At 41.7% G+C, this 25,325-nt stretch overlaps 1 protein-coding gene and 1 non-coding gene across 17 annotated transcripts in view; both read left to right on the top strand.

Moving 5' to 3' along the window:
- Nucleotides 1–21,445, top strand: part of ARHGAP21 (Rho GTPase activating protein 21) — a 134,793-nt gene extending 113,348 nt beyond the window's left edge. For 9 of the 16 annotated variants that reach the window (XM_058297820.1, XM_058297828.1, XM_058297815.2 and 6 more), the window contains 15 exons: nucleotides 2,482–2,518; nucleotides 4,422–4,547; nucleotides 5,553–5,837; nucleotides 7,903–7,967; nucleotides 8,046–8,182; nucleotides 8,778–8,920; nucleotides 9,609–9,764; nucleotides 9,861–9,939; nucleotides 10,842–10,915; nucleotides 11,002–11,091; nucleotides 12,844–12,969; nucleotides 13,152–13,193; nucleotides 13,509–13,614; nucleotides 15,546–15,577; nucleotides 18,931–21,445. In XM_058297820.1, the coding sequence (XP_058153803.1) occupies nucleotides 2,482–2,518; nucleotides 4,422–4,547; nucleotides 5,553–5,837; nucleotides 7,903–7,967; nucleotides 8,046–8,182; nucleotides 8,778–8,920; nucleotides 9,609–9,764; nucleotides 9,861–9,939; nucleotides 10,842–10,915; nucleotides 11,002–11,091; nucleotides 12,844–12,969; nucleotides 13,152–13,193; nucleotides 13,509–13,614; nucleotides 15,546–15,577; nucleotides 18,931–20,607 (3,175 nt within the window). In that variant the 3' untranslated portion in view covers nucleotides 20,608–21,445. Of the gene's footprint in view, nucleotides 1–2,481; nucleotides 2,519–4,421; nucleotides 4,548–5,552; nucleotides 5,838–7,902; nucleotides 7,968–8,042; nucleotides 8,183–8,777; nucleotides 8,921–9,608; nucleotides 9,765–9,860; nucleotides 9,940–10,841; nucleotides 10,916–11,001; nucleotides 11,092–12,843; nucleotides 12,970–13,151; nucleotides 13,194–13,508; nucleotides 13,615–15,545; nucleotides 15,578–18,930 lie in introns of all 16 variants that reach the window. The other 7 variants (XM_058297816.2, XM_058297814.2, XM_058297817.2 and 4 more) reach the window with 1 other exon arrangement.
- LOC111761466 (U6 spliceosomal RNA) lies at nucleotides 384–490 on the top strand. Its single transcript, XR_002794827.1, has one exon. It is a non-coding gene; the product is annotated as a U6 spliceosomal RNA (small nuclear RNA).
- Nucleotides 21,446–25,325: the final 3,880 nt, after the last annotated feature.

The raw sequence follows: 25,325 nt of genomic DNA on the forward strand, positions 1-25,325 counted from the left end.
CAGGCTGCACTTTCTTTCACGCTGGGCAGCTCTCCTTGCAGGGCGCACTCCTTGCTCGTGGGGCTCCCCTACACAGGGGACACCACTGCATGGCAGGGCACTCCTTGTGTGTATCAGCACTGCACATGGGCCAGCTCCACACGGGTCAAGGAAACGGGGGTTTGAACCACGGACCTCCCATGTGGTAGACGGATGCCCTATCCACTGGGACAAGTCCGCCACCTTATTATGGTTTTAATTGGAAATATTCTTGTGAATTCATCATTTTATATATTTAAGAGACATTTTTATTCCTTTTTCTGTGAACAGTTTTTTTTCCATCTCTTTGCCCATTTTCCTACTGTTTTTTCTTATAGACATTTAGGGTCTATTTAAATGACGGAGTGCTCGCTTCGGCAGCACATATACTAAAATTGGAACGATACAGAGAAGATTAGCATGGCCCCTGCGCAAGGATGACACGCAAATTCGTGAAGCGTTCCATATTTTTGAATAAAGTGGACATTTTAAAACTAAAAAAAAAAAAAAATAAATGACGGAAACTAGCTCTTTTCTTTGATAAGTCTTGCAAGTCTTTTCCTAATTCATTATTTTTATTTTGGTTTTCTTTCTTTTTCCTTTAGCCATGCAAACCTATTTAAAATTTTTGCGTGATCAAATTGAATTTTCTTTATGGCTTCTGGATGTTGAGTCATAGTAGAAGTAGCCCTTCTCTGCTTCAGATTTGTAACAAAATTCTCCCACATTTATGTCTCAAAATTGCATGTTTTTTTTGTATATTTATAACTTCGATTCATCTGGATTTTATTTTGTTCTAAAGATTGGAATAATGAGCCAACTTAATTTTTTCCAGAGTTTCTTGATGAAATCTATTAAATGTCATTCTTTTTCCACTGATAAATACCCATTATTTTATACTAAATTCTTATGGGTATTTAGTTTTCTTTTTGGACTCTTCAATTGATTTATCTGACCCTCCATGTATATCAGATTCTATTAACTGCAGTGTTTTTATAATGTGTTTTTATTATCTGGTAGGGCTATTCTCTCTCATAACTTTGTGTGTGTGTTTGAGTTTTGTACTATGCTGGCTGCTTTTGTTTATTTTCCCATTTAAATCTCAAAGTCCATTTTTCTAGTTCTTAAATTCCTATGGATATTTTCACTGACAATTTAGGGAAGATTGACACCTCTATGATATTGAACCTTTCCATCAAAGAATAATTGGTCTTTTAAAATTGTAGCAACTTTTGTATAGATCTTCTGCTAGTTCCATTTGACTTATTCATATCTCAATGAAATTAGCTTACCCTGTACCAGCCCCTTGATGGAAGTTTGTGTGAGGTACAGGCTGGCAGGGATGTTTCTAGCAGTACCTGGTTGAATTTGTGACCTCTTTTAGCCGTTATTTCTCCCCTACTGCCATATTGCAGTGCCTTTTTCGCCCTGCATCAGCTGCACGGTGCTTCCTGCAATGGCAGCCTTTGTGCTTCTGCGTTGATTCGTGGTGACAGGCAAGGCTGCTGGCTCTAGCACGTGTTTGTCATTGATCCAAACAAGGGATGGCTGGTTTTCAGCTGTCAGAGAGCAGTGCACTGCAGTTTTGTTTGAGACATGCAACCAGTGGTGTCCTCTCTTCCTGCATCCCTTTTTAACTTCACTGCATTTCACCAGCCTTCTCCACTTATTGTAGTTTGTAGGGGCAGATGTCTCCTGCTACTGGTGCAGGTTGAATTTGCATTACCAGTGTCTTGTTACCTTGTTGGGGAGCTTCTGAGAGGAGCAGAGGATAGCACCATCTGCAGTCAAATCTTAAAACCCTAAGTTTCTTAAGTGAATTTTGAACTTAAAGAAAAATATTCATCTTAATAATTTTTAACGTGAACCTGTCTTCCGCAGCACTAAGCCTTTCATGGACAACCATTGTTCACCTTAGTGAAACCAGTCCCATGCGAGTAGTGCAGGGGTTGGGGGCTGAGTGGGGTGGGTAGCTGGGGTGCAGGTAGGGCAGTGACCTGGCTGCAACAGCCTCTTTGTGCTCAATTTGCAGTTCAGAGTGTCCACAAGTGTTCTCTCTGCATTTCCTTAGCAGCTGTAATTGATGTTGTGGAAATCCTAACATAGCATTACAGCTATGGCCAACTAATGGTGTAAAACCCATTGGTTAGCTTGAATAGCTTTTTCTTTGTCCTGAAAAACCAGGACAAGAAAATTCCATACTTGAAGCAAGACAATTTTCATTTACAAAATCAACTAGGGGAGCTTCTACCATTGAATTCAAAAGTTTAAATACAAAACTAGCTGTTTTTCTCACTTATATTGAAGGAAAGTGAGCATTTAACATAATAGTGACAAAAGCCTGTTAGTGAAAAGTTAGGAAGCCCGTTGGTGAAAGGCTCTTTGTCATAGTTAAAGCATTCTCACATCTTTAATGTATTTTATGCATTTATTGCAAATATTCTTACACTTCTTTTCCAACAGGTCCTTTAAGCATGTATCTAGCCTGAAGGGAATCAAGGTTGGTATTCAATGTTTTTAAATTATTGAGCAAATTGATAAATGTTTCTCTGTATTTTAGTTTGTTATAGCTCTTCATAAGGGAATTTTTTTTTATCACTTAGTTATTTAATGCTTAAATGCCATACCCTTTTATTCTGTAACTTAAGTACATTTGGGCTAATATTATGTATAAAATGTTAGCTAATTCCTAAACATATTCATTCATTACATAGTAGTTTATATACAATTGTGCTGATTTTTCTTACTTCAAGGCAAAAAATTCCAACTGCCCAGCAGTAGTTCTACATTTCTACAATTCTACATTTCATTCATTGTATGATTGCTTCTCTGTTCTCATAATTATTATGATTGCATACCTTTTTGTCCCCTACAATCCACCCCCTTCCTCCTCTACCCTCCCCTCATACTTCATTGGAAAAATAGAAACTGTTTAACAGGAATTTTCATTTTTAACCAGCTCCAAAAATATCATCCACCTGCATTTATTATACCCACATGTTCCGTATTCCTTACTCTCATCTTAAATGTGTTTTACTTGGAATATTATCCTATTAAAAACCAACACCCACCTTCTTCTTTGGATCCCACCACCTCTTGCTTTCTCATGTTCTCTCCCTCTTCGACAAATCACTCTTTCTACCAGCTCCTACACCACGATACATAAGCATGTTCTACTGTCTCCTCTCTCAAGGCCACATTCCCCTCCATTTACTACTCCCATTTTCTTTCCTACCTTCACAGCACATCTCCTCGAGAAAACACAGCACATCTCCCTTCAGCACGTCACATTTTCTCCTCTGCCACGCCAGCAGGATGGCACCAAGCCAGTTGCCCAAGCTAGGGTCACTTCTGTTTTTAATTTATTTGACCTTTAAGTAGTTTACAACACAGCTTCCCGCTTTTTTCCACGACTTCTGTTTCCTGCCATTATTTGGTTTTCCTTCTCCCTCTAAGACTGTTTCTCAGTCTTTGCTGACTCTTCCTCCTCTGCCTAATGTCTAGTGTCTGAGGTCTAAACGGTAGCATGCCGGGGGCTGGTTCCGAGCCCTCTTTCTTCTCAGTGGTCTCCTCAGAGTCTCCCAGTCTGCGCCGCGAGTCTTCACCTCCTCCCCAAGCTTGTGTAAGCGCCTGCTCAGGTGGCATCTCCTGTGGGTCTCTAATAAGCACTCCTCGGTCACATGGCCAAATCCACCTTGATCGCCTCCAAACCTGCTTCCCGCCCGCTTTCCCCATCTCGCCAAATCCACTTCATCCACTCTGTTGTGCAAGTCAGAACTCCAGGAATTAGTCTTACTTCTTTCCCCCTCTCCCCTATATCAAATCCTGCCACTCGACCTCCAGACATAGCCTCAGTGTTAGGGTCCTCTCTACCCTCCTTCGGGCCCCATCGCTCCTCGCTGGGTGCCTCGGTATCTCTTCTTTCGTGCCTCCTTCTGTAGTGTGTAGCTTCTCCACACGAAAATCAGAGTGGCCCTGGAGCACCATTAGCAGATGAAGCCTCTCCCCTGATTAAACACGAATGGCTTCGCTGCATTGGCTGTGGGGTCTCCTGACTTCTCCCCACCCCCGCCTCCCCAAACTTTCAGGGCTGGCTCCTCCTTAACATTTTTTCTTCCAGATTTCAATTTAAATGTTATTTACTCAGAGTTCTTCATAGTGAAAAACTTGCTTCGGATAACTTTTTAAAATGACGGTTGTGTCAATTCACAGTTTTTTAAAAACAAAACTGGAAATTTTACTATATGTAAAAAAAAAAAAAAAGCAAGCTCTAAGAGTTTAAAAAAATGACCCCTTCATAGGAACGTTAAGTAAGACTTTCTTCAGCAAAACAATTTCAACATGCAAATACTTATCCGGGGAGAAAATGGCCATTTACGGTGTTTTTCTGGCTTGTTCTGTAGCTCACAGACAGCCAGAAGTCGTCAGAAGGCTCGGGGTCCAGAAAGGGCTCCTCGTCCGAGGTGTTCAGCGATGCTGCCAAGGAAGGATGGCTCCATTTCCGACCACTGGTCACGGACAAGGGCAAGGTAGTGTGCTTCCTCAGCCACTGTCAAGGTCGACAACACAGGCCCCGACAGAGAGCATAAAATAAAGTCTGTATGCACAGGATGGCAAGATACCTGGATTAAACAATGGGAACAAAAAAACATTTATAAATATCTTTTTCTACAAAAAGGAAAAATTATTGTTAAAAAACAACAACAGCTCTGATTGGTTTAATTTTACACATTGCATCCTATGTATCAATTATATTGGGAAATATTGTCTTGAATTTTGGCAAAGTAAAAAGAAATGATATTTAAGAAGAAACTGTCCTTTGCTTATTGGTTTATTAACCATAGGTTATCATGGGGCAGCCCTTTAAGAAGTGGCATTCTCCACTTATTATTATACTTTTCCCAGTTTATGCTTATCAATTGCCTTTATAATTTTCTTGTTTCACTTTATTTTGCATATCACTGGGTTATAGAAGCGAGTATCAACAGTATCAATACATGCTTCAAGTCGACTCCAATACACTGGAAACGTCACTATAAAAATTCCAGGCTCCAATAATTCAGGCAGCTTAATTATGAGAAAATTTTAAGACAGCTCACCCTGCATGCAGATATTGTCTGGCCATGTAAAGATGATGGATGCGGTTGACTTCCTTTGTTATTTGCACAACTTTTTTTTGAATTGTCTCATTTCTATGCTATAAGGCTTGTCTTAAGCCTGACTTTTCACTGAAAAGACTGTTCTAGACCTTATTTTTTTCCTTGTCTTAGCATTTTTTATATATTTCTCTGCACTTTTATTTTAATTACTGTGTTCATTTTATTTTCCTAAGTAAATTAAGGTTGGGATTTCACTGTCCTTGACTTCGATGTTAGCGCAGTGCCTAACTGGCTCACTCGCTGTAATGTCTGTCCCACCCCCGCTGTCGTCACTTTGCAGTTAGAGGTTTATGCACGCCCACACGGTTGCCCCTTATCCTGGGACGAGAGTTTAGCCAAGTGCTAAGCACTGGTGAACCGTTCCTTGTTTTCTAGCGAGTCGGGGGTAGCATCCGGCCGTGGAAGCAGATGTACGTTGTCCTTCGGGGCCACTCGCTTTACCTGTACAAGGATAAGAGAGAACAGACGCCTCCATCTGAAGAAGAGCAGCCCATCAGCGTCAACGCGTGCCTGATAGACATCTCGTACAGCGAGACCAAAAGGAAGCACGTGTTCCGGCTCACCACACCCGACTGTGAGTGCCTGTTTCAAGCCGAAGACAGAGACGATATGTTGGCGTGGATCAAGACCATTCAGGAGAGCAGCAACCTAAACGAAGAGGTACCTGTTCACAGGGCACTGGTGGGAAGACGCGTGCGCCAGAATCTGATAACATCGTTAAAAAAAATTACAGTGTAGTCTTTTCACTTAGGAAATAGCAAAATGAAACCTTGTGCGTACCTATTTTATTTTCACTTACGGGAGACTCCCCATGAGTGAACTAGAAAACTAGGTTATTCTTAATACCCCACATACCTTCTCCAAGCAATGAACTGTTTGTCAAGAAATCCAGGTTCCTTGCCTCACTTTATGACTAAATAGTTCCAAATCTGTTTTCTTATCTCAAAGACAGGGTTGTTGTGTAGCTTCAGTTGTAGTGAAAATGCTTATCAAAACAAATTGCTCTGGAAATAGTGGTCCTTAATGGAATCATAGAGATGAGAATATAACATAGCCTCTTATAATACGATAACTGGTTCCTAAGAAAACTTGCATGATCAAAAATCATCTCATTAGCCAGTTTATTTTAAAATGAGGAATAATGTTTGGGGGCTCAAAGTTTCCAGCCCTCAACCACCAGGGTATTTTTACAGCAGGAATTTAAGTAACAGTAGTTTGTTTTTTTAAGTTACTGAGCAAAGCCAGCAGGATCAAGCCGACCTTTTTCTCAAAGTACTTTTCTTTTTGTATCATTAGCACAGTTTTACCTGTTGTGTCCATTGTCATGGCAAAACAAAACAAGCGCAAAGTTCTTTTTCCTTGTTCGAAGTCCATGGAACACTGACGTTCCCTGGAAGGCCATGCCAGTTATGTCCTCTAATTTAGTCATTGCCGTTGTAGCCAGTTCAGAATGTGGCAACTTCTACCATAGACGTGACTGAACCCTGCCTTGTTTGGGGTTGAAAATTAACACCAGACCTTATCGCTGCAACCTTTGTTCCACAACCACCCACTAGGAGGAAAGCATCCAGACTGGATTTCTGCAGAATAAACGGGGGGAACAAGAACTTGGATCTAGATTTCAGCTTTAAGTAACACTTCCAAGAAGCTCCAGTTTAATAAGCACCTGCTATCCGCCAAGCGTTCCTCTTGGCCGCAGAGCGCAGTATTAACACCGCAGGCCCTGGCTTCAGAAAGACCGAGATTCAGTTGCTCCATCATTCGCTCACTGTGCAACGGTGACAGGTTACCGATCCCCACTAAGCTTTAGCTTCTTCATCTGGGAAGCAGAGCGCTATTTTGAGGGTTGGATAGGACAGTGCTTATTTAGGAAAAGTGCAGCATCGTGCCAGGCAGATAATAAACAATTACTGCCACCACTGTCACACTGTATATGCCAGACACTATTTTAAACACTTTACATGAATTAATCTCAGCAGCCTATGAATGTGTGCTGTTATTATCATCACCATTTACTAACAGGGGAACCACGAGGCAGAGAAAAGTTAAGTCACTTCCCCGAGGTTACCAAGGGTTAGGATTGGAAGCCTGGCAATCTTAGCCATAAAATCTGTCTGCTGGTAAGGGGAAGAGTCCATTTGAATTCAAGATTGTTTGCTCAAAGTCTTTTCTTTGTAAATTGTGTTTTCTTTTGTTATAATTAAAATGAGACAAGTTTTTCTAAAAAGTTGGGGACACGTATCAATGTATACTTGGAGCCAAGAGGAAAATGTCTTTGCTTTATGGTCAGAGTTAATGTATTGAAGTTTAATAAAAAGCAGTTTTGAGCTTTTTTCACCTATTAATCTGACTGCCACTTTGTGATACTAATTGATCCTACAAATTTTGTCATTAAATTCTGGCAGTTTTTCCATTTTTTGTCTAACTGTACTATTTGTAAATGCTGATCATGGCAGGTTAATTCAGGAAGTTATTTGCTGGCCCAATTCTCGGTATTGCAGGGGTACAGAAGATAAAAAGAAAACGCTTTTGGTGGTGGGGGTGGCACTCGGGCCGTTTGTGACGGGGTAATGCAGAAAGGAGGTTTTGAAACAGTCCCACTGAGAGGAAAGTGTGGTGCTTGTATCACAAAGTAGTGCAGTGGGAAGTCTCGGGAAAAACTCGGGGGTCCCCTCTTTGTGTTTCAGATTGACTTTCTAATCTTCCCTCCTGCTTGCTTCTGTAGGACACGGGAGTGACCAACAGGGATCTCATCAGTCGAAGAATCAAAGAATACAACAGTCTGATGAGGTGAGCATCCCCGGGTCCTACCCGGTAGTCTGGGTGTAAAGGTGGTGATCGCCAAGAAATCTGCGCTTCTTTCAGCAGCAAAGCAGAACAGTTGTCAAGAACACCTAGGCAGAGCCTCAGCATCCGGCAGACACTGCTCGGGACTAAGGCGGAGCCGAAGACTCAGAGTCCGCACTCCCCCAAGGAAGAGTCGGAAAGGAAGCTCCTGAGTAAAGGTAGGGGGTCCCAGCGCTCGGATAGGTCTGGCCAGGTGGACTCGGAGGGGATTTTCCAGATAGTTCTTGTGTTTCCGTGCCGCTCCCACTGATCCTGACCCCTGTCAGCTGGGCCGACGGACGTGGTGGGCCTGCTCGGGCTGGTTGGTTAGTCCCATACACAGGGTTTTGTGGTCGAGACAAAGGGAAGGAAAACACAACCCATACCTTTACCTAAAAGACGAGCAAATCAGATCCAGGCTCGGCTGTTTTGAGACACAGCCATCACATTTCCTTTTGCTAAAAGTCTCATCGTCGAGAACGAGGCCTTGATTTCCTTTTCTTGACTGTTAAAGAGAATCCCGGTACAGGCTGTAAAAGGTAGAGAAGTATAATCGGTGCCTTCTTAAAGATAGGAAAGGTTGAGAGGAGTGCTAGCTTTAGGAAGGGAGTACCACACAGCGGTTCCGTATTTTGGGTAAGTTTAGGGTATATTCGATAGAGTAACAGGACCCCGATTTATGTAAACTTTGGCAAAAGACTTTTAAAGCCACGGCTGAAACCCTCTTGTTTCCCTTCTCTTTTTCATGTCATTTTACTTTGAATAACAATCAAGACGACACCAGTCCCCCAAAGGACAAAGGCACGTGGCGAAAAGGCATCCCCAGCCTCGTGAGGAAGACGTTCGAGAAGAAGCCTGCGGCCACGGGCACGTTCGGTGTGAGGCTGGACGACTGCCCGCCAGCCCACACGAATCGGGTAGGGGCCCGCAGCTGGACCTCCTGAGGCCCGCACGCCCCACCGCGGCCTAGCAGGATGCGAGGGGACAGCGCGTGCCTGCCCAGCTCTCTAGTATTTTCCTCTTTGTAGCAAACCTCAGTTTCTCGAGGCTTTTCTGAACCTGTGGGTGGAGGGAGGAGCTTTATAATGCATTTTTCTAGTGTTGCTCAGTCATGAGGCATGTACCTGAAATGGCAGGCAAGAGTCCTTCTTCACACCGTGTTTAGTATCTCAAAGCAAGAGAGTAAAATAAATGTAAATGGGTGTGTATGTGAGTTTACAACCCGATGTTGGAGTTCAGATCCTGAGCTGATTGACCTTACTCTCTCCCCCCGTTCTTTTCTTGACTTTATTCCCCTTAATTCAACCGAACTGTCTCCATATTCTCCTTGCTGGCTCTTATGTCCCATGTAGGACCTTATCTCCTGGTGGGCCCATCTCTTTCTTTTTGGCCTTTCCATTTTCTTCCTACTGTCCCCCAATGTCTCTTGGTGGTTTTATCTATTCTCAGCTCTGCAACGTCAATATTCTTTCTTTTCCTTATATCACATAGCAATTTATGTATTTTCTTCTGGATGAAGAGTGTGTTTAGCTGGGATAGACAGCTACTGGCTAAATATAAACGTTTGTGCTATATTAAAAAGGGTGTTTACTTCTTGTTTTGCAGTATATTCCATTAATAGTTGACATATGTTGCAAATTAGTTGAAGAAAGAGGTCTTGAATATACAGGTATTTATAGAGTCCCTGGAAATAACGCCGCCATCTCAAGCATGCAGGAGGAACTCAACAAGGGAATGGCCGATATTGATACACAAGATGATGTGAGTGTGTTTATTCCTAATTGAGTATCTGCTTCAGTGTGTTTTCTTTTGTGGTATTGACTACAAAAATACTGTGTTTCTGTTTTGTGTGCCTAGAAATGGCGAGACTTGAATGTCATAAGCAGTTTACTAAAATCCTTCTTCAGAAAACTGCCTGAACCTCTCTTCACAAATGGTGAGTTAACTCCCATGAAAGATAACAGATGAAATAGTTTGAAATAGTTTGAAATTACGTTTAGTTAGAAAACTAAAGGATATTAAAGTGACCCAGGAATAAAAGGTTTTTGTTAAGGGGAACAGGAGTTCTTATTTGTATATTAAAAGCATAATTATTGGGGTTTTTTGTCATTTGAATTATTTTTCTTCTAATAAATTTCTATGAAAACAGTTTCTAAAAATTGTTTAGAATTATCAAAGTATATATTATCTTTTTCATTCATGTTTACAGTAAGTTAAAAATATGTTGTTACTGTTCTTGAATCTTGGGACATAATAGAGTACAATTACTAGGGGGGAAAAAAAACACATTTTTTCACCAAAGACAAATATTTGAGTGGTATATATGACACTCTATAAAAGACAACTTCACTAGATGTTGTGGTTCAGGGAAGGAGAAAGAATGAACAGGCAACATAAATATAACATGGTACCATCAAGGAAATCACAAGGATTTTTCTCCTATTTGATGAAAAGGCTTAGAGGCTCATTAAAAACCGTAGCAGGGGAAGTGGATGTGGCTCAAGCAATTGGGTTCCCACCTACCACATGGTTGGTTCCAGGTTCGGTTCTGTTGTTTCCTGAAAAAGGAAGATGAGCACACAACAAAGAGACACAGCAAGTGCAGACAATGAGGGGGTGGGGAGAAATAAATAAAATAAATCTTAAAGAAAAAGTCTGTACTTAAAAAAAAAAATCTAAAAACTATAGCAGTACTCAAAACAAAGACTATTTGGAATCTTCCATACATTTTTTTGTTTTTGCATACATGTGGTTTAAAATTGAACCTTAAAGGAAAACTAGATTATAATTCACCCAAGCAAGTTAAATTTGTTTTATTGTTCATACTGTTGTTGTCAGATAAATATGCCGACTTCATTGAAGCCAATCGTAAGGAAGACCCTCTGGAGCGCCTGAAAACATTAAAAAGACTAGTAGGTATTATTTTATGTTTCCGGAGGTCCAATTGAAGTCCAGCATTTCAATATTTTAAATCTGTCATGAAAATAATATGTTTCAGATTCATGATTTGCCTGAACATCATTATGAAACACTTAAGTTTCTTTCGGCTCATCTAAAGACAGTGGCAGAAAACTCAGAAAAAAATAAGGTAGGTAAAGTGCATATTGAAGAAATATTTCCAGTGGCTTGAGTTCAAAAAGATTGCCTCACTGCTTCATGGCAAATGGTCAAAAATGTGTTTATAATCAATGAAAACTCTAAAATTCATCAAATTCACTATGTAAAGTAAAAATTCCCAAAATACTAATCGTTACCACTTTTTTTAAAAAAAAAAGTTATTTCCTTTCACTTTTGTCCCACAAGCAAAATGAAGAAAAAGGTCAAATTTTAGTTCTTTTATTTTTCACCTTTATCTTGGTTTTGTGAAGAGGTGACATATGTACACGAAACAGCAGCCAACAGGCACCAGTTGCAGTATCCAGTGAAAAATAGCAGGTGTTTTCTTTTTTGTCTTGTCTTGTTTTAAACAGATAAGTCTTTTTTTTTTTTAATCATCACCACATTATCTCTATCAAACAGTACCAAATCTGTTATTCTTTATTATATCCTAATACTCAGTTCATGTTCAGTTTTTCCTGATTGATTTTTAAAAGGCCTTTTTGCAGTTGCTTGTTTAAATCGGGATCCAAACAAGGTCCACTTGCATCTGGTTGATTTGTCTTAATCTTAACTTTTGATCATCTTCATCAGTCACTAATGATTGCTGATCCCATTGTATCATAGAGGTTGCAAAATGATGATTTTCTATACTTTTGGGCATTATTTCTTAAAGTACATAAAAAAGAGTTATTTTGATTTCCAGAGAAGAAAGAAAAAGAGCTTTTCTAAGGGTGGTTCCTCTTTACAAGGTCGTTGGTAGAGAAAATGTGTTTGGGTAGTTTCGTGGCTGGCATGTCCCAGGAGGCGGTGGCCCGCAGAGGCAGTAGAGCTCGGTTATGAGAACAGAACCAGCCTCTGTCACTCACAAGTGGAGAATTACCAGCCACGTTTTTATTTCCTTCAGCTGCTCAGTTTCCTCAATAGTGATAGGGCACATGAAAAGGTTGAGAGAGAGAGTACACCTCTCACAAAATATTACCCTTGTGTTCCCCTGGACACTATTTTTTTTCTTTTCAATTTGGCTTCAGTTCCACAGTATGTTTTTTCAGGGTTGGTTAAAGCAAAGTTATTCAACATTTTTAATCAGATCTTAGTTTCAAAATATTACACTAGACACTAAGATATGTGAAAGGAAATGAAAAGATTCATGCCTTTGTTAATTTTATAATTAAGGAATACAAGTTTTCATGGAAATGAGTGTACAAATACATAAGTATATGCAATACTGAGACATTTAAATTGATAGAAGACCAAGTCAAGAGCTTTGGTAGATTTGGTTAAAGTAACACTTCGTTCTAAAAAGATTATCTCCAGACACGCGTTTTTACATGTTAGTGATTGTGATGTAGCGCCAGGGCAAATTCAGAGCCTTGTAGGTATGGTAAGCAGTTTCTGCTTTTTTGAGAAGGGGAGGCGATCTGCCGTATTTTTGTCTTGGGTTTGAATTTAAGATTTTTGTCAGTTAATCCGGCCTTGTAATTCTAATTTTGAACCAGATCAGCTGCTTCCAATCAGAGACTTCTTGGAAAAAAAATTAATGCCCATAAAGCTTACCCATTGTCTTAAAATTCGGAAAAATAAATTATGTATAAATTTGCTTAACCACTCTTCTTTTAATTCATTCTCATCAAAAGAATTTTCAGCAATAAAATGCCAAACATTTACAAGGGAAATTTAAGACCCCACTTTCTTAAGAAAAAGAGCATCTGCTGATATTCTCCAATCTCATCCTTTGTTCCAGATGGAACCAAGAAATCTAGCAATCGTGTTTGGTCCGACCCTGGTGAGGACATCCGAAGATAACATGACCCACATGGTCACCCACATGCCTGACCAGTACAAAATTGTGGAGACACTCATCCAGCACGTAAGTCCAGGGCTCGCGGCGTGAGGAAATTCATTGTAATGAGCGGCGGGTATTTGGTAGGCAGAGTTTGGTTATCGTTTTTTTCCTAAGAGTACTTCCTCTTTTCTATACTGTCCTCCAAGGTGTGGATGTGTTTCGGAGGTTATTTAATCTCTTTCCCCCTTTTTTATTTTAAATTTTAGCATGACTGGTTTTTCACAGAAGAAGGTGCCGAAGAGCCTCTTGTAAGTATCGCCCGTCGCCATTTACTCTCTTCCTTTCATTCGGGCCACAAGGTCCTGGTGCCACCGCAGCGTCCCCTTCCCTCTTTGTATGCTCTTGTCCGCTTTGCACCCTGGAAGCAGGTCTAGAACGCTTGAGTTTCTGATCTATTGGGAAGAAAAAGATGATGCTTATTTTGCAGTTAATTCTATGCAGACAATGTAGATCACGTTAAGTGCGTGCACGCCACTGAGTAATGTCTTTTGCTAAATGCTGTTGAATTTTAAAGAAAGTGTGTTTGAAGAGATGATGAAGAGCTTTCTGTTTATTAACCATAGACCACGGTCCAGGAGGAAAGCACAGTAGACTCCCAGCCAGTGCCCAACATAGATCATTTACTCACTAACATTGGAAGGACAGGATCGTCCCCTGGAGAAGTATCAGGTAACGCTCGCCTGGCAGCCTTGATCTCTAGGATAAAAGGCTAAATTCTTATGACATGAAAGAGCAAATCAATCATAAGTAACAATTTGCCATGATTTTCTTCTTTTTCCTTTTTTTTTTCCTTTCTACTAATAAAAACCTGAATCTTCCTTTTCTGATGGACCTTAATTATCTTGCAGTGACTCTAAAACCATTGGCAGTGCATGGACTTGTAATGCTTGCCAGAATGGAACTGTGAGGGAAATGAGCATGCAAACCACTGTTTTGTTCTTTCTCTCTCTTTCTTTTTTTTAAACTCACAATTTCCATGTAATAGCTTTCACAAGGTAAAACAGATCTGTGCTACTGAATATTTGGTTGCTGTGATGGCAGAAAGTATGACCTAGAATGATCTAGAAAGTATGGTCTAGAATGTGTAAGTAGTTTTTGAGCTAGAAGTTCTGTTTAAAAGCAGTAAGTTAAATGTGTTGAGCTGCTAATGGACACTATTTTCATATATTATTATTTGTCACAATAGGTGTCTCAATAACATAATCAACCTTTTAGACATTTATCTTCTTCTGTTTCTGATCGCTGCCCTAATGTTTTGGTTAGGTATTAGTTTTCACAAGCTCTGTTGATGAAAATTCTCTCCTGCCAAACCATTGCGCTAATCTAGCATGTTGACTGACACAATGTTCTCCCTTTGTCTCTAGTTCTTGTTTGAGTCCTAAAAGGTTTTCTCAGCACTCACTGACTCAGGCAAATCTATACTGATGTTGCACAGGCGAAGTGGGAGGCGTCTTCCACGCGGTAATGTCACTAGTGGATTCTGTGGTGTCCCTGATGGACAGCTGGAATTGTAGGAAGAAGGACGATTGTTGCCCACACTGTAGCTGCCTGGTCTGCAGGAACCCCCGATTCTTGTAAATGCAAAGATGGTTGACCTGTGGTGTAAATTCTCTCTTACGATTATTGTAAACAGATCGATACTACTCTCTTAAATGTTTTTCTGCTGTTTCTTGTTATTTCTGAAGCAGAGCCTGAGGAGAAATAGCATGGTACGGTCCACCAGTTCTTAAAGTCATGAAGCATTTAGCCATGTGTCAAAAAGGGGCGTGGCAGGGGGCTCAGCTCAGTAATTTTGAAAATCAATTTCCCTGACGTTGAAATATAAAATTCCAAAATTGGTATCATCCTGAATAGTGCTAGCCCCTTCCTACCCTCTTTATAATTGTATAATCTGAGTTTTTGCCAGACAGTAAAATTATGGTCTCCATTTTTCCATTTCCATGATAGCATTCGTTGAGATACAAAACGGGTAGCAATTTAACCAAAGTCGTCCAAAGGATCCCTGGTGTGAAACTGGGGTCAAAAGCACAACAATTAGCACTATTTGATATAAAACCAAAGTGACCTGGAAGCAGGTGACCGTCACGCCTCTTGTGCATCCTTACGCATGTGGCACATGCTGTGAAAATTGAAGAAACTGAGTATAACAGTCTGACAAAAATCACCATAAATACACCGAGTGTCTCGGTTCGTAGCTAGGGCAGCCAACAATCTTCAAAGTTCTACATTGTGTATCAGTTTCAGATACAGGATGTGGTACATAGTACAACTCTCAAAAGGTCTCAGAGCTTCTCTATTGCTAGATTTACTGCGTAGAACACTGAGTCAGCCCTGGCGTTGCTGTTTAGCCCGGGCTCCTTCGCCATTCCTCTCATTGAGCTGGTTCTGCCTTCACTTCACAGCACCCTTTCATGCCAGTGGCTTTCCGTGGTGCAGCTTGCCTCTCTGTGAGCTCTGACTATCCACTGTGTTCTATGGTTTTGTTTGAGCTCTGCTTTCCCATTTTGTTCTGTGCCTGTTTCCTCCATAAGTTTTGCATTGTTTGTTGAAAGCAGTGAAGACTGGCTAATTCTGAACATGTTTTCTTTACCTTCTCACAGATTCAGCTACTAGCGACTCAACAAAATCTAAGGTAAATTGTTTAGCACAGTTTGAAATACTTTTTTGGGGGGAGTGACTTTTGGCTGATTATTTTGACTAATATACAGATGCATCCCTGCCTATGTCAGATGAGGTAGTGATACAATCTAATAAAGGGAAAAATTCCAAAAATAGATTATGATAGATTAATACCAGGCTGTGAGTTGGAATGTTAGGTTTCTACTTATTGTCATACAAAAAACAGGCTCTTTCTCTCATTTTTTTAATATGAAAACTGTATTAACATACAAAAGTAGTGAAAATAATATAAGAGCTCCCATATACCCATTATCTTTTGTCAATAATTACCAACATATGGCCATACCAACACACAGCCAACCCTGTTTCCTCTGCACCTACATCCACTTTCCACTTCCTGAGACTATTTCACAGCAAATCCCAAACATTTTATCATTTCATTTAAATATTTAAGTGGTGATACACACTTTGGCTATTACTGTGCATTTTTATGTAAAATGTCTTGCCTTATTTCAGCAAAATTGCTAATGTTGTTATACAGATTTTGTCATAATTTCTGTTACATTGATAGTAACACCAAATTGGGCAATATTTTTAGTTTTTAGAAAGTTCCTATAATTCTTAAGAAAAATTTTGACCGTGCCTTGCCTGCTGAGGTAGTAGCAACTAGGAGTGTCAATAAATTTCAGAAAATAGAATGTTTCTCTCTGGAAATGAGAGCTGAATTTTACATTTCATGTTCAAATTGTATAATGGTTGATGTGATTAAATTATATTGTTGTGGAAAATACTGTAAAATATTTTAATTTTAGCATATAAATCACTGTCACTTACCTTGTGCTAGCCAATGTCTTTATTTTATTTTATTGCAGTATGTCATTCATTCATGAACATACATAAACGATAAGTGTATAGTAAAAGTTGTGAACTTGGAAAACAAACCTGCATAACACCCTGTAGGGGTCACATACATCACCCTACGACCAACATCTTGCCTTGTTGTGAAACATTTGTTACAAACTATGTAAAAGCATCGTCAAAATAGTACTACTAACTAGTCCATATCTTATGTTTGCTGTCTTTTCCCCCCAACCCACCTGATTTTTTTTTTAGGCCAGTAAAAAGAATTTTTTGGGAATGGGGGAAAGAACAAAGCTTGCTGAGAAATTTGGTGTGGGCTCCTCTTGGCAGAGCCCCTCGTATTTTTTTTAGTATATTTATTTACAGAAGTGGTGGACTTAGAAAACAATCATGCACATGTGTAGAATTCCCATACAACACATTTTCATCAACACACCACCCCGTGGAGGAACGTTAGGGATCATGAGATATCATCAGCCTGTGACCACCAACCATGCTCTGTAGCGAACATTTGGCACACTTTTTCCATACCCCCATTATCAACATAGCCAATGTCTTTTTGCTCCAACATTTTATTTTGAAAGAGTCTAAACCTACAGAAAGGTTGCTAGAATATTTTTGATAGAGTAAAGAATAGCACACAAACCCATTACCTAGTCAACAGTTGATAAATTTTGATATATATATGTAATTTTTTTTTCTGAATCATTTGTGAGTTACTTGTAGACATTATAACCCTTCACCCATAAATACTTCAGCATTTATCTCCTAATAGCAAGGGCATTCTCCTGTAAAGTCACAGGATAATTATCATAGCTAGGATATTTTATATAGATACAATTCATTATTATCTAACATGCAGTTTTTATATAGATTTCCCCATTTGTCCCAGTAATGTTCTATATCTGTTTTGTTTGTTTTTTTTTTTAATTTTCCTCTACAGGATTCACTTGTTCCTTGCATTTAGTTGTCATGCCACCTTAGATTTCTTTAATCTACAATACTTTCCCAGCCTCTTTCATCAGAAGAAAAAATTTAAAATCAGACAGCTGTTTGAAACCATAGACTTATCTCTCATTAGATGCTTGTTTCTTACAGTTTCAACAGCACTCTCTGTCTTAGGGTGCTCTTGTGCCAGGCCTGTCACATAATGGATATTCACGTGGTGTAACTATTTGTAACAGTTTTCTCAATTCTAACCTAAATAGAATTGCCCAGCGATTACCTGATCACAGAATCCTAGAATTTTTTTAAAAGCAGTTTTATTGAGAGAATCACAACTTTCAGGAATCCTTGAAGGTGATACAATCGAATTTGCCTTTCATTTAAATCCACAGAAGAACAAGAAGTCTCCTGCCTCAGCGCCCAGGCATACCTTTATTCCATCAACAGTCTTTAGTCAACTGTGGACAGATGTGAATGCACGTTAGAAATGTACTGGATCATCAGGAAATCCTTTATAACTTATAAAAAACAAATTCTATTAATCTGTGATTTCATTTTTGTGGATCCCTTTTCCATTTTGCTTTGTAGTTTGGCAGTTTTCACTTACCTTAAGATTTTTATGGCACTAGAGATGTACTCTGCCTGCTTTAAATTGCATTTGGGCACCTGTATGTGCTGACCCTCCCCCCCACCATTTACTTAGCATATAGACGTTCTGAATTAATTAATTGGATAATTGCAATTAAGAATCTGTTCTACACAGCGGACAAAACTAGTAGCCCACCTCACAACTTCGCCACTGACATTGCACTGGCGTGTTTCTGTGGTGAGGATTTCAAATCCTTTGGTTGACTTGTTGTGTGCATTTCCTAATTCTCTTGTTACCTTGAGATAAATGAAGACATTCTCCACCTGATTTTCCTAAGGCAGCCCCCTCAAGGTCCAACCCGGCCAATTGAAGGGAAGCCCCACGAGTTCCCCCGTGGGAATGAACTTCTCTGATACCGTGCCTGGGGTGTCTGGAGTTAGAAATTGAAGTCAGTCATACAATTTTAGGGACTTCTGCCTGAATATTAGATTCAACTGTGTCAACTTATTGTTTAGCTCTTAAACTTTGATCCAGCAGAAAGAACCTGAGAAACGTGTGAATGTTGCAAAGAAGGGAGAGTCAGGCACAGAGGGATTAGCAGTAATCGGGAGAGCTAGATGCCATTAAGCACCAGAGGTCTCTCTGAAAAACAAATTCAGGTGGGTGGTGACGTGACTGATAAGGATCTCCAGGCACAGAATGGGGCAAGCTATTAAATATTACAGGTACAAGTTATTAGATGTATACATGAATACATGTATGCATACGTTTGTTTTAACTGACTAGTTAGTGTATTCCCATGGTTACTGAAGAAAAATACATAGCTATTTATAAAGCTGACGACACTCTACTAGTTCTTCTCGAGCTTCGATAGAGTTTATTCAGTAAGAAATACTTGGGGGAAACCTTTTCAGAAAACGAACTCCCAGTGTTTTTCTGCTTAAAGTCTTGTCTCTCTGCTCCCTTCACAGGGTTCTTGGGGATCCGGGAAGGACCAGTATAGCAGGGAGTTGCTTGTCTCCTCCATCTTTGCAGCCGCTAGTCGTAAGAGGAAAAAGACAAAAGACAAAGCGCAGCCCAGCAGCTCAGAGGACGAACTGGACAATGTATTTTTCAAGAAAGACAGCGGGGAGCAAGATCACAGCCGCGTTAAAGAAGAGTCCAAGAGAGAGAGCGAGGCGTCGGGCCGGAAGCAGAGGCTCATCGTGGTGAAAGAGCACGGCACTCAGCAGCACCCCAGCGAGGCCAGAGACAAAGGGAAGGGGTCCCTCGGGAAAGAGAGCCCGCCGTCCGGAGCGCCCTCGCCCCCGCACTGCTCAGAAGCCAGCAAGTCGCCGCCTCCCTGCGGCCGCCCGCCCGAACTGAACGAGGGCCCCCGGCTGCCCGCGGCCAGGAAGACCTCGCCCTCCGAGGAGACGGCGTCGGACTGCGGCTCTCTGCGCAGCGCCTCCTCCCTGGCTTCCCTGGCCCGGTTTTCCACCAAGAAGTCAACCAGTCCAGAACCGACACACGGCGAGCTCTCGGCCACCATCGGCACCGTGGCCTCGGACTGCGCAGCGCCGTCGTCCACGGCCTACCTGGCCGGGCTCGAGGCCAGTCGGCGCAGCCCCGAGGTGCAGTCGGTGGCAGAGAGCAAGGGGGACGAAGCGGACGACGAGCGGAGCGAGCTGGTCAGTGAGGGGCGGCCGGTGGAGACCGACAGCGAGAACGAGTTCCCTGTGTTTCCCACAGCTCTGACCTCCGAGAGGCTCTTCCGAGGGAAACCCCCAGAAGCCACCAAGACCAGCCGGAGGAATTCCGAAGGCAGCGAGGTCAGCTGCTCCGAGGGGAGCCTAACGCCAAGCTTGGACAGCCGGAGACAGCCCTTCAGCTCACACAAGCTGATCGAGTGTGACACGCTGTCCAGGAGGAAGTCTTCCAGGTTCAAGTCGGACAGCGGCGGCCTGGGCGAGGCCAAGGCTGAGAGAGAAACGCCTTCCTTGGCGAAAGTGTTCGACGTCATGAAGAAAGGGAAGTCCACCGGGAGCCTGCTCGCCGCCAGGGGTGAACTGGACAGACAGGAGCCCACCTGGAAAATGAAACTAGCGGATCGCTTAAAGCTGCGGCCCAGGGCCCCCGCGGACGATATGTTTGGGATAGGAAGCCAGAAGCCTGCCGTCGAGACCGCCAAGAGGAAAAGCATCAAACGGAGACACACGCTCGGGGGGCACAGGGACGCTGCCGACATGAGCGTCCTGACTTTCTGGAAGGTGCACGAGCAGGCCGGGGAGAGGGAGGCGGAGCTCTCCGCTGTGAGCCGGCTGAAGCCCAAGTGCTGCGCCCAGGACCTGTCCATCTCGGACTGGCTGGCGAGGGAGCGCCTCCGCTGCGGCCCCAGCGACCCCCACAGAGGAGAGACCAGAGACCCCCGGGCCGAGGGCACTGGCTCGTCGGAAGGAGCGGGGGCAGACGCCGCTCTGCCCTTCCCGCCCGGCGCCCTGGCTTCCTCGAGCAGACCCCTCCTCTCCGTGCCACCGCCGTCACCGGACCAGATAAATGGAGAAAGCTTCCAGGACACGAGCCACAATGCCAGTGCTGCAGGCGGTGCCCGACCTCATCAGCTGCCCGAAACCCCAGACAAGAAAGCACAGTTGCATCCCTGCCTTTAAACTGGGGTTATGTCCACTCTAGCAAAGAGAAAGCTACTGTTACACGTTCCAGTCACTCTGTAAATATTTTCTTGTACCAGAATTGTTATTAAGCAGCCTTCATTTGGGCTGGTTTCATCATTTTGCACTGTGGAATAGCTTTACGGTGCATTACAACAACCAGATCGAGCTCACTCCCCACACACACACACACACACACACGTATATACATATATATGCATATGTATATATATGTATTTCAAAATATATCGGACAGTTGTACACAAATCAACAAGGTGTTTGTTGCAACTGACTAGATAGTGTATTCCCATGATCACTGAGGAAATTAGCTGGCATTAGTGCACAGCAAATCTGTTCTTTTGGTTTCATCACTAACAAAAAGTGCCTCATCATAAAAATGCATTTGGTTTTTAGGGTGCCATATTGTTTAAATTAGAGGACTGACATTGAATAAATGAATGCGTTTTATTGGTAACAAATGTCATTACATTTACCAGTTTTAACACAGGTGGATTCAGAACTTCCATTCTTTCGTCATTCCAGTGGATCTCTGTTTTATATTCAAACTTTTAATACAGTTTTTGAGTTTTGTGTGACTTGAATTTTTAATCTTTCTGTAAAATACGTAACTTAAATGAACATATTATATGTGTATCTTTTCTTCAGATACCAGATTTGATATAAATGTTGTAACATAGGTGTGTAGATAGCAGATCCTGGATGGAACTGGCTTCTTTACTGAGAAGAATATAATTCTGCATGGGGACTTAATCCAAACCTGTGTCATGCCTGTGTGCACACCCAATTAAACACTGGAAATAAAATTTGTTTTGGTGAACTTTGCCTGCCTTGAAACTTATTCTAATGATGTTTTTAAATGTCACCCGTTTTAACTGCCGTACATGATTCATTGGTCCTGGCTTGTAAAAAGGTACCTGCCACATATCTACGCTCCCTCGTCTTACTGCCGTGCCAAGCCAGGATGGGATCTTTTAAAAACGCGAACACATGTGTTGGCATAATCTCACTCCTCCACGGAGATGAGTGGAAGCCAGTTCGGAAGGCAGACCAGCTCTACACTTCTAGATATATAAACTTAGACAAGTTGTTTAACTGGCTGAATTTGTTTCCTCGTGTAAACTGGCAATGCTAGTCCCTAATTTGGGTCGTGGATCAGAGGTCTTCAGAGAAACAAAGGTGGGGCATCAGGCTGGGAACGCGATGAAGGTGAGGATGAGTTCCCCAGGAGGAACAAGCTGGCTGCAGTAAGGTGGGAGTTCTGGGACCACTGAATCATCAGTTCACCCTTCCAGGCTTTCAGCCGGCTGGACGAGACTGCTCTCGTTGCTGAAGGCAGTCTCCTTTGTTGTCTCTACCTATAATCAGCCTGATGATTCAAATCCAGGAAATACCCTTTAGAAACAATATTGATGCTTTAAACTTGATACCTTGTAACTTAGATACTATGACATAAAGTTAATACAACTTACGGTATTAGATAAGGGGATAAGAGAGGGAAGGGAAGAAAACAGACATTTGCTTTTCACGTTTATATAAACACGCGTAAGAAAACACGGAAGAAATATTCATGGCCATTGGTCCTTGTTTTTGTAACTTGTCACGTGGTCACAGCTTGTATGTATAACTCCCTTCTTCCTCTACCCATTCCATATTCCCTTTGTCCTCAGCTGGCCATGTTCTTTGGCTGGGGTGGGGAGAGGTGACCCAGAACTTTCATTCCTGAAGTTGCTGGGCCAATGTTAGACCTGAGTGGACTGGGTTGTGCAGTTTCCATTGACTTTAGTATTAAGAGACGCCCTAGAGGATCTCCTGTATTCCAGACTCTTCCTTCCCTCCATTTTGTGTATGCGCAGTCCTCTTTCCCCTTGATAGTCAAGATCAATCCCCCCAGCCAGGACAGTTAATTCCCTTCTTTGCCTAATGATTCAGAGGCGTGGAGACCAAAGTGGCCATGTGGCAGTCTTAACTTCCAGTCCAATGGAATCGTTCCTTGTGGAAGCACTTCTCTTGGAACTAAGACCTGCGAACTGGCAGAGCTTAAGTTGCAGGGATGGGAAGTAAAATATTTTCTAGTGGTTGACTAGGGCTAATAGTGCTGCCACTCCCATTTCCACCCCTTGTTTCCTGAAACTGAATCCTAACTAGTGGAAGAAAGAGCCCCAGAGTGGATGCTGATTTAGAGCATACACAGCCTCCTGGAGAACATTGCCCTAACCCTGTAAGATGTTGCCACCTATTTGATGCCATAATTGAGTCTTCAAAAGGCCACTCCACCATTCTGTCAATCCGGCAGCTTCAGGATAATGGGAACATGGTAAGACCAGTGACTCCCATGAGTATGTGCCCATTCCCAAACTTCGTTTGCTCTGAAGTGGTACCTGCCATGTCTAGTTGCAAAATACATCAAAGCTATTCTTAGAAATGGGAATGGTACAGCTGTGAGGGACCTTAATAATCAAATCCAGTGGTTTCAACCCCGCCTGACCCAATATTCTCTTTTTATGAAAAATATTTTGTAATTCCCCTTTGTTATCCTGAAACTGAACGTATATATAATAACATCTACATATAAAACCTGGCATTTATTCTATATATTATTTCTATGGAATATCTAGAATTCCCTTGTAATAGAAAATAGGAATAAAAGGAAAGTGATTTATAATAAGCATTTCAATATTTAAATGTTGAGGTACTACTATATTATAAAATGAAATAGAAATTGTCCAATATGTGGAACCACTGACGATGCAGTAATTCCAAATGGAGATGGCACCATAAATAGTTTTGCTGTCGGTGATGTGATTTTCTGAAATGATGCACAATCTTTGGTAAAGTTCTGAATAAAACCAGCACACTTTCCTGGGTTTATATGGTAGGTGGATTCCTGGAAAAGTCAACATATTAGTAAAACCATGTGTTTTAGTTTCCTGGCTGCCAAAACAAGTACCATGCAATGGGTTGGCTTAAACAATGGGAATTTATTAGCTCACGGTTTAGAGACTAGGAGAAGTCCAAATTCGAGGTATAAGATAATGCTTTCTCCCAGGGAAAAATTTTTCTGGGGCTGGCTGCCAGTGATCCTTGGTCCTGGGCTTTTCTATCACGTGGCAGTGGACATGGTGGCCTCTTCTGGCTTCTCTGGATTCTGTTGACTTCCAGTTTCTGTTTATAAAAGACTCCAGTAGAAGGATTAAGACCCATCCTCGCTCAGTTGGACCACACCTTAATGGAATTAACCAGATCAAACGGCCCTATTTACAGTGAGTTCCCCCACAGGAATGGATTGAGGTTAAGAACATGTCTTCCTGGGAGTAGATGTGGCTCAAGCAATTGGGCACCTGCCTTCCACGTGGGAGGTCCCAGATTCAGTTCCTGGTGCTTCCTAAAGAATGCGAGCAAGACAGTGAGCTTACAATAGGCTGGCACGGTGAGCTGATGTAACGAGCTGGCATGGCAAGCTGATGCAATGAGATGAAGCAACAAGGAGACGAGAGAACAACAAGCAGGAAGTAGATATGGCTCAGGTGATTCGGTGACTCCCTCCCACACAGGAGGTTCCTGGGTTTGGTTCCCAGTGCCTCCTAAAAGAAGATGAACAGACATAGACTGAGCACAAGCAACAAAGGGGGGGGGGTAAATTTTTTTTTTAAGAACGTATTTTCCTGGGATACATAACTCCAAGTGACCCCACCTTCAAAAACATTCTATTCAGATGTTTTTTTAAAAAGATTCAAGGCTCAAATAGATTTCATTAATTTCTGCTCTTTTCTTTTTTTTTTTTCTACTTTTAAAAATATTCCCTCTCTTGCCAGGACTGATTGTTGAGGATGCACCTCCCCAGGAAAGGTGAGGGAGAGGAACACAGCCTAAGGCGGATTCAACGTTTAACCACAAGCTCTTACAGGTCAGGTGGGGACTCACTATTGTTTGCCTTGGGAGCCCGGCAAGGGGCTAAAGATATATGACCCTTCCAATCTCCTCTACTACCTGGGACTGGTTGTGGAGGATGCAGAGGGAGTGGAAATCTTTCCTACCTGGGAAAAGAGATGGGGCTGCCAGAGAAGGCAGACCAAGAAGCGCATGTGAGAAAATTAAAGAGGTTTTTTCTGGCCTTTATAGCCTCCCTCCCTGAGGCCCTAGGAAACAGGTCTGCAACCAACTACTGGGTCCAGAGCCCAGTTTTGAGCAACTGGCAGGACAATCCTAATAATCTAGGTTAAGCCAAGAATCAGAGCAGCGTTAACACACAGACTTCTGCAACTAAATCCCTACAAAAGAGAAAGAAATTGAGCATCTGGGTAAACTACATCCTAGTCAGATGCCTAGACATCAGCAAAAAATTATGAATGATACTAAGAAAATAGGAGACATGGTCCAAGAAAAGGACTGTATCAAAGCCCCAGAAGAGACACAGGATTTGAGATAATTAATTAGCAAGATATGCACAAATTTCCAAAATCAAATTAATGAGTTGAAAGACAATATGGCTAACGAGATAAATTACATCAAAAAGACAGTGAGTTAGCACGAAGAAGAATTTGAAATGCTGAATAGAGCTCATGGGAATGAAGACACAATAGGTGAGATCAAAAACATATTAGAGACATACAACAGCAGACTCCAAATGATAGAAGAAAGAATGAGTGATATCAAAGACAACAGCTAAAATTGAAGAAGACAGAAAATTTTAAAAATTG

The sequence above is a fragment of the Dasypus novemcinctus genome, chromosome 5 (assembly GCF_030445035.2).
Source record: "Dasypus novemcinctus isolate mDasNov1 chromosome 5, mDasNov1.1.hap2, whole genome shotgun sequence".
Taxonomy (NCBI): Eukaryota; Metazoa; Chordata; class Mammalia; order Cingulata; family Dasypodidae; genus Dasypus; species Dasypus novemcinctus.